The sequence below is a fragment of the Pinus tabuliformis genome, chromosome 9 (genome assembly GCF_031772625.1).
Source record: "Pinus tabuliformis cultivar Carrire ecotype Pingquan chromosome 9, CPIR1, whole genome shotgun sequence".
Taxonomy (NCBI): Eukaryota; Viridiplantae; Streptophyta; class Pinopsida; order Pinales; family Pinaceae; genus Pinus; species Pinus tabuliformis.
In genome coordinates, this window is record NC_142307.1 from 294809353 (window position 1) to 294826396 (window position 17044).

General features: G+C 41.5%; 1 protein-coding gene across 6 annotated transcripts in view; it reads right to left on the reverse strand.

The window, feature by feature from the left end:
- Positions 1–17044, reverse strand: part of LOC149148360 (uncharacterized) — a 151938-nt gene that overhangs the window by 49220 nt on the left and 85674 nt on the right. For 5 of the 6 annotated variants that reach the window (XR_016262328.1, XM_089438501.1, XM_089438504.1 and 2 more), the window contains one exon: positions 9348–9454. Coding sequence is in view for 4 of the 6 variants with exons in the window: in XM_089438501.1 (XP_089294627.1) it covers positions 9358–9454 (97 nt within the window). In the remaining 2 variants the exon portion in view is untranslated. Of the gene's footprint in view, positions 1–9347; positions 9455–17044 lie in introns of those variants that run through there. The other variant, XR_016262329.1, reaches the window with a different exon arrangement.

Genomic DNA, 17044 nt, shown 5'->3' on the forward strand with positions numbered 1-17044 from the left:
TCATGGGCATTTTTGTCGCTATTTTACCCTTTTAAATTTCCTAAAGTCACTTTATAAAGTTAAAATGACTTTTCATTTGCCTAAAGTCACTAACTCGATTTTCTTAGCAAACCCAACCCCAGAAAATCGAATTCTTGATCTCTCTTGATGTATTTCCAACTTACCCTCAAGCCTCCTCTTATACTTTTTTTGATGGTGATTCAACAACTGAGATTAAGTCCTTAATCAACGGCTAAGATTAGAACTAGCTTGATCCTTGTCACTTAGAACTTTCTCACCCATTTTATATTAATACACATTAATAATTTTATTTTCCTAAGTTTAGACTTAGGGACCCATTAAAAATATTTATTATTTTAATATCTCTTCATCCGGGTGGAATTTTTCCAAACGATTTTTAGGTCTTGGAGATCTCATGTGCCTTAGCGTCTCCACCAAATTTCATGGCTAGAGAACATCCAATGCTACCAAAAATCAACAGCTGCAAGCCCTAAAGGGTTGCCAAGACCTAGCCGCAGACCTTCCAAGGCCTTATCCTTCATCCGCTACCGACCTATTTTCTTACATATTTTCTTTAATATCATATATATATATAACCTAAATATATCCCCTGGATACATCATTAAGATCTGGAGAATATCTATTGACGCATCCCCTGATAATGGACTCACTTGGTAGTCCGAAACGTTGGGTTCTCAAAAACTCTATAACAGGTCATTCCTCCTCTATCTAAAAATAATAGTATTTTTTCTTCTTTTTCCCCTTTTTACATAAAATACATAATGATACAAATACAATGATAATTATGAAGACCGAACCTAGTTACTATTTTCAACAAGAACTTCCCTCATGGCTTCATGGTCTTGCTCAGGGGTGGCCAACTGCAAGATAGATTGCAGTGTAATTGAGCCTATGGTGGTGTGGAACGTGGCTCACCTTTCATCAGTTGCAAACAGTTAATGAACTAGATCAAATAAGTACCTTGTGGGCTTCATCTTTGTAATGTAAACCATGTTAATAGGAAAGAAAAGATGGTTGATGAAATGTTTTATGATTATGTGCTTGTCTGTTAAATGGACAATATGGCCTATATGATGCATTATTATGAGAACTAGTATATCTAACTGTAATGGTTGCATACTGTTCATATCCCTGCTAAACAACCTTTAATTTGCTCGTGTTGTGTCTTCTATGTTTATGGACAGGCAGCCAGTCAGCAGCAAGGAAAAGATCAGCGATACAACACATCAAAGCAAGTCGTATGGCCATTCATATGAATTTTGTACTGTCGTATGGATTGGAAGGCGGATTGCCTTGATTTCTGTGCAGACTGTAATTTTCAGGTTTGTTGTTCATGTGATTAATTTCTCAGAAACATTTCTCCTTGTAAGAGAGCTCTTTTAAGTTCTGAAGATAATTTTGAATGATGAACTGATCTAGAAAAGCAGAAATATTTGTGCAGTGCGTGTGATTGCTTTTCTCGTTTTTCACTACATGCAAAAGGCAATAATTCCAACAAGTAACTAGATTGGATATATTTGCTTAGATAGCTAATTTTAGGATATCTTAACAATTCAGGGATCCCTAACCTTAGCCCCTCATTGTGTAGGCAACAAGGGAGCCATGTCCTAGAGTTTTATCGTAAGAGGGGGTATAAGCTTGGATTGACAGAGAAACAAAGTAACAGGCTATTGAGCCACAGGGGTTGGGCATTGCAACATGCATCAGTCACAAATTTCTCCACACTAATGGACACATTATGCTAGCAAATAACATAACCATTTTACATCAATGGATCATGTTTCGGCTGTCATATATAAGTTTGTCAACCTTTGGCGCTGAAGTATTGGAACTCGGGGATTGACCCTTTAAACCTTTGTTAACTGACATAACAAAGAAAATGAGAATTTTTTAAGAACATTGTCCCTTATCTTTAAGCCCCTGGTCACATGGCTGACAGGAGTTGTGACTGAAAGCCTGGACAGAAAAGGTTACCGGGCCTTTGGCCATTGGGTGTCAGCCTTTCGACTTTCGATGATCAGGAGAACATTATGGAATCCTTCAGGTAGAAACCCCCAATGCAAACAAAACCCGACATGTTATCTGACAAGTGTGGTTTACTGCATACAACAGGTGACATATATAAGTTATCAATCATCAATTGTTGGGTTGTTGACAATCGGGCATTGGGAGAACAAAGCCTATCTATAAGGATTTCTTAACAATACCACTGAAACCCAACAGAAGACCTGACATGGTGAGATGACATGGAACGAAGTTGTCACATGTTTGCCATGTAGCCAGTGACATGCCACGAAGCAAGTATTGATGACGTGACATGCTGATGTGGTGCTAGCATGGCATGTCTATGTGGTCGGAAGACGTGCATCAAAGTTCGTAGCATTGCTGTGGTGGAAGCCAGGTGGTGCCCAAGCTATAATGACATGAATGTTGAGGTGTCAGCATGTCGAGCTATCTCAACATGTCAAGCTATCAACTTATAAGCATGTTGAGTGTCAACTATTGGTTGATTCTAGAATTGCAACAGCAACGTATGTCCCAATGGCTAGGGGACCCGAGGAGCCGATAGACGGAATGACAAATGTTGGACAGTGGTGATCATCAAGGGGCAATCTATTATAAGGTCGGCCTGAGGAGTGGAAGAGTTCAATTTTGTGTTCCCAAGGCCCGGGAAGATAGACAAGATAGAAAATGGAAAGGTAAGTCCGTTAGCTAACGACCCAATATCAACTTGGGTAGAAAAGGGAGAAGTGAGTTTAATCGTTGAAAGCCAAGCCCGAGGTGTCAATGGCCGATATACCTGTCAACAAGCTGGGCTGGCAAACATGAGCCAGTGAGGTAAAGACCCATGGCGGTACAGAGGATGATGTGGGCCCTAGGAGGGGCAAATCTTTCAATGGGCATAACTTCTTGACCAAAGCTCAGTTTTGGGTAAAATTTATATTGTTGGTAAACCCCCGACAAGCAGAATACAATTGTAGTCTTAGAAATAAGTTTCAAGGTGATTGCAGAAAAAGGAAATCTAATAACCTCACTTCCTTAAGGTGACCAAGTCTGCATACCCCACAGCGTTAATCAAAGTCAAGGGGTCAGGTATGTTACGTTGATTCTCGATAGCATCGGATGTACTCTAGCCATGAAAATTGGTGGAGAGGCTAAGGCACATGATATCTCCAAGACCCGGAAATCGTTCGGAGAAATTCCACCAGGATGAAGAGATATTAAAATAATTAATATTTTTAATGGGTTCCTAAATCTAAACTTAGGAAAATTAAAATATTAATGTGTATTAATATAATATGGGTGAGAAAGTTCTAAATAACGAGGATCAAGCCAGATCTAATCTTAGTCGTTGATTAGGGACTTAATCTCGATCGTTGTATCATCAACAGGAAAAGCATAAGAGGAGGCTTGAGGGTCAGTTGGAGACACACCAAGACACCAAGTGAAATCAGTCAGTTCGATTTTATGGGGCGAAGTTTGCTGAGGAAATCGAACAAGTGATCAATTGCAGTGAGGGGCAATTCAGCAGGAGGCCAAAGAATACATATCAGAGAGGCAACAAAGAGTCGGAGGAGTCAACGGAAAGCCTAGGAGGGCTAACGCAGAGGCTAAGGAGGCCGGCGCAGAGGACGCAAAAGCTGTTGAGGCAGATGCAGAAGCTGACGTAGAAAGTCATAGAGGTTGTTGCAGACAGCGCAGAGGCTGACGCTGGGCTGAGGAGGTTCTCTGGGGCAGACTGAGAGTAGATTAGCCGAGAAAGGGTGACACAGTTCTAGAGATCGTGACGCAGTTCCAAAGGAGTGCTTGGACCAGCTTTCGTTGTCCACCACAAGGAACAGTGAGAGTCACTGTGGGGTTGTTCATCCGACTACTGATTTGCCGGAATATCCGTCTCCGGAGAGATGTTCTACTACCAAGGAAATTCTATGAAGGGTGAGCCATTTCTAACATCCTAGCTGTATTCATAATCTGCTTAATAATAAAACCCTCTATATATTGCACCGGTTTTCCCGCATTGGGTTTTTTCGAGAACGATTGTCCAAAAATAACAGTGTCCCTTGTGTTGTCTCAGTTTATTTCAGTTGTTGATCTATATATTTGTGAAGGTTGCAATTGTGTTTACTTCGATGTTTATGTTATTAAATAACTTGTTAACGTAAAGAACAAGAAGGAGATAGTAAACCAGATATTGCAGTAGGTGTTTCTGATATGTTAGATTCAGAAACTTTCACATGTTACAGTAACCCCCTTTGCAGGGTGGGTTGAAGGCAAAACCTTTAATTTTCCTCTGGTAAACTCTAAGCCATTTTGCATAGTTTCCATTAATTCCCCACAGTAGATGGGAATCAATCCCCAAACCACAATAAATCTGTTAACAGCAATGATAACACTCAGTTTCCCCTCCTTGGACTGATTGAAGATGGTGAATTTCTCTTTTGTTCTCAATCCTCTGCTTCCACTTCTCAAAATGAATCAAAAAATTGGACTTTATTTGCAACCTGTAATAGACCTAGTGATTTTTTCCATTGACCTGCCAATTTTGTTGATTTGGGGTAGCATCGGATGTGCTCTAGCCACGAAAATTGGTGGAGAAGCTAAGGTACATGAGGTCTCCAATACCCAGAAAGGGTTTGGGCAGATTCTAAAAAGTTTGGGAGATATTAAAATAATTAATATTTTTAATGGAGTCCCTAAGTCTAAACTCAGGGAAATTAAAATATTAATGTGAATTAATATAAAATTGTGTTAGAATGGTCCAAAAGTCATGGATCAAGCCAGATCTAATCTTAGCCGTTGATTAGGGACTTAATCTCGGTCGTTGAATTGTCAACGAGAAAAGTATAAGAGGAGGCTTGAGGGTCACTTGGAGAACACACCAAGAGATCAAGATTTCGACTTTCTGGGGCTGGCTTTGCTAAGAAAGTTGAGAGTGATAAAAGTTGCAGCTAAGGGGCAGTGAATACAGAAGCAGAGAGGCAGAGATAGCACCAGGAGGATCACCGCAGTACCTGGAGAGAGGGACGCAAAAATAGCTAGGGTTAGCCAGCCTTGTGCCAAAACAGTCGGAACAACCGGGAAAGTTGACACACAGGGCAGAAGCCGAAACTGTTGGGAACAGTCGAAACTGCCGAGAGAGGCTGACACAGTGCCTAAAGGCTGATGTTGGGGTTTCGTGGGGCAGATTGGAGTTGTGGAGCTGTCGAAGCGTTTATCCAGGGTTTCAGCCAAAATATCTACTTCCGAGTAGAGAGGTGTTACTGCCGAGATTTTTCTCTGCAGGGTAAGCCAAATTTGGCACCCATATTGTATTCTGAAACTGCTTAATAAATCAAACCCTCAGATAGTTGCACCGGTTTTCCCGCATTGGGTTTTTCCATGTACATTAGTCCAAAAACAATGGTGTCACTTGTGTGCTTGTTTCTATTTCCTTCAATTGATGATCTGTAATATGTTGAGCATGTACTTGTATTTATTTCCAGTATTTACATGGTAAATAACTTGTTAATTAACAGAACAAGTAGGTAGGAATAATTTAGTAAAGTACATGAAGGGTTTCTAATGTGTCAAACTTACAAATTCCAACATGGTATCAGAGCGTGGTTGCAGATCACAGGAGAACTGAGGACATCAGTCGAGCAAGAGCAACAGCAGCAGAAAACAGTTGTCCTGAGTGACAAAAGTTATTCCTAGCAGAGTAGCAGCAAGGAAGGGGTGATGCAATGCCTGCATCATCAAGATTGAGCCAAGAAGAGGTTGCGCAGAGGTTGAGGAAGGCAAAGACAGGATCACGCAAAGGCCATGAGGGCTAACACAATTGGCTCATGAAGCTTACTTGTCGGTGCTGAGATTACGCAGAGCTTAGGAGCTCTAACCTATAATTTGATGGGGTTTAGGAGGCTGTGGGTAAGTTGCAAAGTGGAGCTGGTGGGGTACTGTAGTCAAAACAGTACCTAACAGGGCAAGGCAAAGGAGGAGGGAGTTGCTACCGAGGGATTCTAGCCAAGAAATCTGGATCAGTGGTGTAGCTGCACAAATGATCAGAGTGGGGGCATCTCGACATTGGCAAAAGGATTTCCAGGAGGGAAATCAAGACTCAGAGGGAGTCACACCAAGAACTTCCAAGAGGAAAGTAGAGGAGTAGCGAGATGACGGTGAACAGGATAAGAGACCAGGACAGACTGGATGGAGACTCAAACTTCGTAGTCTAGAAGTCCAGAATCCTATTCATTCTAGACAGAAATCGTGCGAAGCACTTCGCCTTGAGGACGATAGCAATCCCAGTTGACTGAGCTGATAACGACAAGTACGAGAAGGCAATGGTGAAGGCCAAGAGCATCATTCTTAACGGGGTCAAGGACCATGTAGTACCACATATTGCCAAGAAGGACACGACAAATGAGATGTGGGAGGCCCTAAAGAAATTGTACCAGCATACTTCCGTGCAGAGGAAGATGCTACTAGAAAATCAATTGCAATCATACTAGATGCAAAAGGGAGAACAGATCGACCCAGTCCTCGGTCGATTGAAGGAGATCCAATATCAGCTGACTTCTATAGGGAAAACAACAGATCCAAATTTGTTGGTGAAAATAGCCCTGAATGCAGTCTCAGAAGACTGGGAGATGTTTGTCCAGAGCATACTGGGTTGGGCGACCCTTCCAGATTGGGAGGAAATGTGAGCTGCTCTTCGCCAAGAAGAGATCAGAAAGTTGAGCAAGGCGGGAAGCAGCACAAGGGGATCAAAATCAAGGAGGAGGAGGAGGATGTTGCCCTAGCATTTGAGGGAAAGCAAGAGAAACAGAAGAACAAGGACCTTTCCAACGTCAAATGCTTCCATTATGGGGAGTTGGGTCATTACGCGACCCAGTGTCCGAGGAAGGAGAGCAAGGTAGAGGCCTCCAAGACCAAGGTTGCGCCAGCAAGGGCAGAGAAGGAAGTGGAGACAGACGATGATTGTGCCATGAGTGAACACATGCCACTTGAGCGGAAGTGGGGAGACATCAAGCTATAGTCAAGCGGACTACAGGCGATGAGGAACAGGATCCTCAAGGTACCCAGCCTCTTGGATTAGACCTTGCTACGGGAGCCCCGAAGAGTAGTAGTAGTACTGGCGATGTTAGTAGAGACGAATGTGGATGGAGCGACAGAGGAAGCTACAGTGCAGAATTCCCAAGACAGCGCAAAGTTAGCAGGCTACAACAGTGCACGAAGCATGGGAGTGTTGCACCAATGCAGGATGGCACAGAGAGGTGTGCAACAGTGTGAAATGCAGGGAGTGTTTCACCAGTGCAGGATGGCACAGAGAGGTGTGCAACAGTGTGAGATGCAGGGAGTTGTTGCAGCGGCATAGAGGTCAGAGAGGGAGCACTTGTCAGTGACAAAGGGAGTTTCAGCATCGAACGTATCTCTAGCCTGACAGAGATGTCAGAATTGGGAGATCAGTTACTTACTTCTCAATAACTAAGTTGCAGTGCAGCAGTTAGCAGTGGTAGTGCTATGGGTAGCACGATGCAGCATGATGAGAGGGGTTGCAGTGCAGATGCAGCAATGGCAGTGGCAGGGCCATGGGCAGCAGCACGGATGCAGAGGGATTTGCAGTACGGATGCAGTAGTGGCAGTGGTAGGGCCATGGGTAGCAGTACAGGATGCAGCAATGCAGAGGATGTTGGGCAGCAGGCCTAGCATCAGCACAAGGACCGATGCCGGATGATCAGAGTGATGCTCAGTGACGAGTATTACTAGAGCACAGTCCTCGCTAAGAGGGAGTGTTGGTTTGGGGTAGAATTGGATGTGCTCTAACCACGAAAATTGGTGGAGAGGCTAAGGCACATGGGATCTCTAATAAGCAGAAAGTGTTTGGGCAGATTCTAAACAGTTTGGGAGATATTAAAAATAATTAATATTTTTAATGGAGTCCCTAAGTCTAAACTTAGGGAAATTAAAATATTAAGAATGGTCCAACGCATGGATCAAGCCAGATCTAATCTTAGTCGTCGATTAGGGACTTAATCTCGGTCGTTGAATTGTCAACGAAAAAAGTATAAGAGGGGGCTTGAGGGTCACTTGGAGAACACACCAAGAGATCAAGATTTCGACTTTCTGGCGCTGGGTTTGCTGAGAAAGTTGAAAGAGTGATCAGAGTTGCAGCTAAGGGGCAGTGAATACAAAAACAGAGAGGCAAAGATAGCACCGAAAGGATCAGCGCAGTAGCTGGACAGAGGGACGCAGAAATAGTCGGGGTTAGCCAGTCTTGTGCCAGAACAGCCGGAACTGCCAGGAAAGCTGACGCAGAGGGCAAAAGTCAGAACGGCTGGGAACAACCGGAACTGCCGGGAAAGCTAACGCAGAGGGAAAAAGTCAGAACTGTCGTGAATAGCCAAAGTAGTCCCTAGACGCTAACGTTGGGGTTTCGTGTGGCAGATTGGAGCTGTGGATCCGCCGGAGTGTTTATCTGGGGTTTCAACCGGAATATCTGCGACCGAGTAGAGAGGTGCTACTGCCGAGATTTTTCTCTGTTGGGTACGCCGAATTTGGCACCCAGATTGTATTTTGAAACTGCTTAATAAATCAAACCCTCAGATAGCTACACCAGTTTTCCCGCATTATGTTTTTCCGGGGACATTAGTCGAAAAACAACGGTGTCACTTGTGTGCTTGTTTCTATTTCCTTCAGTTGATGATCTGTAATGTGTTGAGCATGTACTTGTATTCATTTCTAGTATTTACATGGTAAATAACTTGTTAATTAACAGAACAAGCAGGTAGGAATAAATCAGTGAAGTACATGAAGGGTTTCTAACGTGTCAGACTTAGAAATTCCAACAAATCTCTGGTAATATATCGTGATTTTTTTTGGATGTATCACAATATATTCAAAATCTCACTTTTCAAAAGATCACAATTTTTCCAAGGGACAATATTGTTTAATAGAGTGCATCCTGATATATCACAGATGTTTGAAACACTTGGACCAACAAACCCTTAAGTCAAATGTTATTTTAAATCGCCCTGCCAGTCTTAACATCCAATTTTTCCAAATAACTCCCTTCCTCTAAAGTAGATTCACAAACAAAACTGAATATAATCCCCGCATGTTTGGCATCTTTTCCCATTTAACTTATGAGAAGAATGTCTTCTATGTGAAACAACAGAGAAAACAACATCACTCACCAGCAATGACCATGCGTAAATCAACCCAATCAAAACATGCCAGATCAACCCCCCATAAAATTAATGACTCGATAAATATAACAATTAACACTTCATGGCTCAATATATGATTTAATACAAAGCGTACACATATTCTTGGGTTTTGAAGTAAACCTGATTTCTTTCACATAGTCAAGAATTTGATTGAAGTTTGTCTTCCTACCCACGGTATCCCGCCATGCAACACCCATGCAGAAACGTGTGCTGCCTGCCTCTTTTGCCTGCACATGTAGAAATTATCACCACTAGAAAAGAAAAACATGATTATCTAACTTCTACATAAGAAACACACTGATCATCTAACTCTAAACAACATATTGACCAGTGCAATGGTATAAAGCTTGAGAGCCGGAAAACCAAATTTTAGCCTTGGTTTGAGTATGCTTTCTAACCTCCCAAACCCATATAATTGTAGGACCATGTAGTGGCACCCTTTTAATGAGAAATAAGAACAGATACATACAGCGTAAACATATCTACTTCTAAGCAGCAGTTTAGAATGTTCTATAACAAGTTCATAACAAAGAATGGTCTTTCAATCAAATTTGATCCTTCAGGTAAGATGCAAGCACCAAATTTGGAATCTCAGAGATCCATGATGATGCAACCAACCTGAAAAACAAATGCTAATGTGACATGTTTCAAATTTCAATAAGCCATAACCACATGGTAAAGATGCCCAAGATATAAGTGAACATAGTAACGTGAACATATGCCAAGAGGAATAAAGCCAGCAAGATGTGAAAAATAATGCTACCGAGTCAAATATCCACATTAACTTAGATGCAGTGAAGAGGAAACAGCACAGAAACATCTATAGTCAATATAAGTTTGACACCTCATGACACATTAGGTATCAATCGAGCCTTGGTATCTGGTATCCACAATGGCACAAAGCAGCTTTCAAATCACAGCAGTTAGACAAAGAATGCAGAAGAGACCGATATTGGATAAGTTCCACGAAGAAAAACTTTCCAAGAAGCAGTGTTTTCTCAAAAATATGGAAATAGGAATATATAACAAGAGACCCAGTATGCAGAAGAGACCAATATTGGATAATTTCCATGAAGAAAAACTTTCCAAGAAGCAGTCTTTTCTCAAAAATATAGAAATAGGAATATATAACAAGAGACCCAGTATGCAGAAGAGACCGATATTGGATAAGTTCCACGAAGAAGAAATTTCCAAGAAGTTGTTTTCTCAAAAATATGGAAATATGAATATATAACAAGAGACCCAGTTAAAAGAGTCAGACTTTTACACGCATTCTTAGAATGACATACGCAGGCAACAAGTTCTAGACTTGAACTATCCATTAGGGTTGTTTGGATCCAAAAGCAGGCTATATAACTTTATTCACAGAGCAAGATAGAAGGAAAAGGGAAGCGATGTTCTGCTTGCACTTTTAGATGGAATCTTACATAATACAAAACAGTCCAGAATGCACATCCAAACATAAAGTGATTGAAGTAACACCTCTGCAAAAGAAGAGAAAGTTGTCTATACATTCAATTTTGTAGACCAAACATTGAAAGATAAAGGATCAAACTTTGGAACTGAAAGACACCTTCACTCCTAGCTTGAGGGTGGACGTCATGAAGAACCTGGAGGAGAGTGAGCAGAGATCAAAAGCACAGGATGTACACTCCATCAGAAGTGATTCAGTGAACAAGCAGAACAAGGAGCTAGCACTTATGCTGTAAAACTCTTTCAGTCAATGAAGCACCAAGAAGCAAAACGGACAGTAAAAGATAGGTCCAGAACCACACTGTAGTAAGAGAAGAGGAGAAGGGTTATGGAATACGCTGATATTGGATAAGTTCCAAGAAGTGCAACTTTGCAAGAAAGTGCTTTTCAGAAATATGGAAATAACAGTCCAGTGGTTCAAACATCTAGATGACGCTTTAGATGCTGCTCTTGAGATCCAGAAAAAACTTCTGGCGGCCAAGAAAGTCCAAGCTCATTCCTCCAGATTATTTGATCCACAGGAAACAACATTCCAAGAACCCAAAATAAGAGATGGGCGCTGAAAATAATGAAGTGCTTGCAAGTTTTGATGATTTGTTGCAGGATCTGAGTAATAAAATGGCCAGATTAGACAAAAATTTACAAAATCAGCAAGTTGTTCCCGCAAATCAGAGACCATTTCAAAATAAACAGTCCCCTACAAGAAGGCCTTTTCGGCCTGAAAAGAAGCTTGAGTGACCCCGAGTTCCTGTGCCCATGTTTGGCAGCAATTTCATGGATTACTCTTCTTCTAGCAACTACTGCAGAGCATGCAAAGTGCCACAGTGAAGAAAGCTACACAGTTTTTGCACAACCAATGCACTTGTTTGCCCAAAATCAGCCAAAAAAATTCCCCAAACAACCAGAAGATTCATTAAATATGTTGTCCATGACTGAGGCCAATTGTAGCCCATAGATATTCCAAGTTCCCAATGATAAACTTAAAGTGGTGTATCAACATAAATAAATTCCTTTAAATCCTGAACATTTTGATGCATGAAGGAGTAATATGTCGCCTACCAGTATGGCTCTCCTTGGAAGCCAAATTGCTGCATCAAATGTTGATAAGGTACAGTCTAAAGCTGCAGCCATGGTTGCTGACATCCCCAAAACCTATGTCAGGAAAGGTAAAGCACTGAACAACTGACAGACAAAGCCTAATCTACCAAATGATACTCAACAAGTCACTGCCGCAATCCACCAAGATCCTGCGATCCTCCATAATTCAAATTTTTGCCTCCGAAGTGAATTAGCAAAGGTGAAGATTCTAGTAACACTAACAGAACTGATCTGCATGCTTGGATAGGAAGAAATCATCTGTACATTCTGGGTTTAGGTGGTTCTATTGAGTCTTGACCTATTGAATTTAACTGACAGTTATATCTATGTATGATTAACACTGGTGAACCCCCACCCTTTTGCATTTCATTACTTGTAAATGGCTTATTACTTCGCAATTGTGTGTAGATTCAAGAGCCTCGACAAATGTCACGACTCTCAAGGTGATGAAAGAATTAGGACTAAAAAATTTTAAGCCATATAGGAATGTACAGCCTATGGACTCACATGAAGTGCAAGTACGTAAGGTCATTAAATACCTTGAAGTCCAGTTACTAGATTATCCAAATTGAACCTTAACCATGGACATGGTTGTTATTGACTGTCCTCCAAAATGAGGTATGTTACTGTCCAAGAAGCGGGAAGCTAATGTAGGAGGTAACATTCTGATTCAAATGGACTAGTCATATGATGATATCCTTGTTGCGCCAAATTACATGGTTAGATTGTTTTGTGAGAATAAAATGTTACATGATGTTGAAAACTTGCAACAACTAAATAATGTACCTTTGTATCCTGAGGTATATGAACCTATGTTGGGAACATATGTGGTGATGGATGACAACGATGAGTCAATTATACCCCATGAACTTGTTGATGAGAAATTGACAAATGACTTATGGAGAAGTTGGCAACGTGAACACGCAAGCATAGTACAAACCAGTTGAGCCATTGGGGTGAAAAGTTGCCAGACAGGGCGCAACAGCACAAGCAACAGAGAATTCGATAAGTGGCAAAGATGGGGATGATATCAAAGCCGCGACAGGACTAAAGGGCAAGGCAACAACCACGGAGTCACAACCGCGAGCAATAATAGTAGAGGCAATGATGTCAAAAGGGTACAAGGGCCACCTGCTAAGCAAGGTCGCGAGGGCACAGGTAACAGCCACGGGTTTGTGGTCAAGTAAACCCACAATTGTTTGACAAATGAGTGACATTGCAAGGTATTGCGATGAGTGGGCACTAGGTAAAGCCAAGCAACCTACATAAAAACCATGCAGGTACAAGTCGACAGGGTTCACGAGAGTGTTGGCAAAGAAAACTATCGCTCAACAGCAGTTGAGAGTAGTGCTAGATGTGGGCAAGGGGGCCAAGGCTAGAGCCAATACACAATGCCATAGCAGCTAGTAGTCGCAGATTAGGCTTGTGTAGGAGTTTGTTGGGTCAACCACTAGCATGGTTAGTAGGTCGTAGACATGTGAGGTAGAGACCAACCATGGGAAATAAGTTGCCACAGGGTGTTCGAGCACACGCAAGGAGATCGAATACCAGCAGAAGCACTAAGTAGGGATAGGGTGGTAGGTCGAACCATGAGAACTTGTTGACAAGGCCACTGGCCAGAGTCGGCCCATGTTGCTTGGGAGCGGGAGCGGCAGCAGGAGCGGGGAGCAGGAGCGAAAACGGGAGTGGGAGCGACCATTTTCAGAAGCTCCCGGTTTTGGAGCGAATCCGGGAGCAATTTTTTAAATATATATATATATATTTAATATTTTTTAATTTTTGATACATATATGTCAACAAAAACATGTAGAATGATGAATTAGACATAAAAAGCATAAAAAAAACATAGATTGATCATTGAACCATATCACATCAATCATCTAGAAATTATAATCGTCATCAACCATGTCCACAAGTTAGTAAAATACATATTACAACTGCAACATATTGAGTCTCATGAATCATGATTCATCAAATTCAATCTTAAAGTTTAAACTTCAAGCTTTCAAAATTGAAAATTCAATAACATTTATCATCATTGATCACCAAAGTTTTACTTGTAAGCTAAGTTTAACCATTACAAGAAGTAATATCTAAGATATTTCTAAGTCCTAACTTCTAACTGTTAACATGATATGAAATGTTATAAATTTATAAAATGAAACATGAATAATGAAATGAAATGAAACAACTTTAGTCTTTCACGAAGCATCATATTCATAATTCACATCATTGCCAATGAGTTATAATTGCCAAGGCCCAACTTCAAACTTCAAATTTTCATTGTCACGGTGATATATTGTTTACAAAAAATATCATTATGATATGAAAGAATCAAGAGTCAAGAGTCAAGGACTCAAAACTCAACAGTTATGAAAACTAAAGTCTAATAGAAACTAAAAAAGACAAGTAAACTGTAAATCTACAAGTGGCCCTTGCCACGAGAGTCTCCAGGAGTATAAGCAGGTCGTGGTGGTCTTCTAGGAGTCTCCCGCACAGACCGACGACCAGAACTAGAACCTCCACGTGAGGTTGTAGATGGAGGTGGCGACAGCAAAGGAACAAGACTCGGACCTCGAGCACTGCTACTGGATGGTGGAGGTGGAGGTGGAGGTGGCATGGCTGCTGCACCTGCTTCATCTTCATCCCTTACAAGTTCCTCTTCTAGTTCTTCAAGATGTACAATGTCATCCTCCAAATTGTCATCCTCTGGGTGATTGTCCCAAATTTTATATGTGGGATCCTCATAAGCCCGATCACAGTAATGACTCAACAACCTCAAGTTGTAGTGCACATAAACCAAGCTTTCTGCTCGGTTTTCATTGAGTTTGTTTCTTTTCACATTATGTATGTAGCTGTAGGTGCTCCAACACCTCTCTGCAGAAGAAGTATTTACAACCTGTGAAAGAACTTTTTTTGCCAATTTTGGCAAAAGTCCGTGGCCGCCATATGTTTCCCACCATGTGAGAGTATCAAATCTCTCTTTGTCGTCCATTGCATGGAAGTTACCATACAAACCAGTGCCACTGAAGTATCTGCCTGTTTCAAGGCGCACAGCTGCACATTCCTCCCTGTCAGGTACCAACTTTTCTAATGCTTCCAAATATCCTTTAGTTACCTCTGGATCTAAATGGGGTTTGGTCCTAACCCCACCCCCTGCTGCAGGTTGGCCCAACCAAGATGTAGAGTAGTATTTTGGCTTAAGGATATACGCCAAGCAATGTAGTGGAAGATTAAGCCTATTCCACCGTTCACACACACAATCATGAATCAGTTTGTACAAGTTGGGATCTCTATTGTGAACAATATCTTTTATTTCCCCCAACATGGTATCCATTTGCTCATACACCTCGCCAATCACTGGTTTGTCTGTATCTGCAAACCGAATCATGTGATAAATGGGCTTGGTGAAATCCAATACTTGCCTCACACTTGTCCAAAACTGACCATCAAGAGCCGCCTCCTCCACCATTTCAAAACCTCTCATGTCAGCTACATTTGTAGCCCTTTCCTTTAATACCTGCCAATGTGGACTTGATACCATGCTAGCTAATGCCTCTCTTACTTTCAAAAGGCACCTGAAGGTGAGGTAATAGCTACCAAATCTAGTCTTCGCAATCTTCAACAACTCCAATCTCGAGTGACTGCGGAAAAGGCCATGGGTATTGCTATGATTTGTAATAGATTTTATCATTTGTTTGCCTTTCTTGTACGAATCACCAATCCATTGGTATTGTTCATTTTTGTTCTTGATAATATCATGCAACAGAAGGTTCAATGTGCGAACCAAACATCCAAACCAAAATATGTTGGGGTATTTATCCTCAATAATTGCTCCCGCTGCCTTACAATTAGGAGAATTATCAGTGATGACTTGGGTGACATTGTATGGGCCAATACGCTCAATTGTTTCAAGTAATGCTTCTACAATGTTGATGGCGGTCTTGAACTTGTCAGAGTAATCATGTGCAGTTAGAAAGATGGGACCACTAACAAACATAGCAAGAACACTTATCAATGGCTTGCCTTTTACATTTGTCCATCCATCAGATACAATGGACACCCCATGGTCAATCCAAGAACTTGTCATTCTATTCAAAGAATGTGATATTTTTGCTTTTTCATGATCAAGGCCAACGGTCCTTGCCTTGTCATACCCAGGGCTCTTGTATCCTTTAGGGGCATCATTTATGGCAGAAACCATTTCGTGCCAATAAGGTGAGCGAAGAACATTGAATGGTATCCCACATGCATAGAGAAACCTGTAAACCTTTGAATCCACATCATTTCTACACCCCTCATCAAGGAAATCTGATATGGTTCTACGCCTTAAAGATGATGACCCTGTGCCTCCATATCCACTGCCTTGGGAGGATGCTGAAGGAGTTCTTTTTGATTGTGAGTTTGGTTCAAAGAAACGCCTTGATTTTTTTGATCTGTATTGGGCTTCCTCCTCTTCCCTTATGTATTTGGCTCTATCCGCTGCTGACACCGTTGCACAAGTTTTGATTCCTATTTTTTTGTCTCCATCCCATGGCCTTTTCCCGCAGAAGTGTCTTCTAGCACGGGTGTATGAACCTGTGTAATCAGTGTTGCAATGGGGGCAATGAAATTTAGTGGTTCCACCCCCTCTCCCTGTTTCAGCCCTGTTAACATATTTCCACAATGGAGTTTGGTCTTGTTTAGTTTTTTGAGGGTCATGTTCACCCTCCTCCAACTCCTCCTCGCCGGGGTTTTCATCGATTTGACTTTCTCCAGCTTCTTCATCCCCCTCTTCAGTTTGGCCCCTTCGTTTCCTACTCTCCAGCACCATAATAACCATAAAAGGCACCAGGAAGAGGAAAATGCCAAGAAATATAGCCAAATCCATGGTGTTTGATGTTTGTAGGGTTTTGACTCTTGAATCTGCAAAATAGTTTAATTTATTGGGATTAATTAATTTAATTTAAATTCATGATTTTTAAACTCAATAAACTAAATTAAATTAACTAAATTACTACCTAACTAAATTAAACTAACTAAATTACTAAGTTACTTACCTCTGCAGGCTTGCTCCTCGCTCCTCGGCACTTGCTCCTCGCTCCTCAGCACTTGCTCCTCGCTTCTCCTTGCTCCTTTGCTCTTGCTCAATGAAGTGATAATGAAATTTTTTTAGGCCCATTAGGCTTTTAAAACCAAAAAAAAAATTGAATTTTTTTTGGCATCCGCGGAATTTTTTTTCGCCAGATCGCTCCCGACGCCCGTCG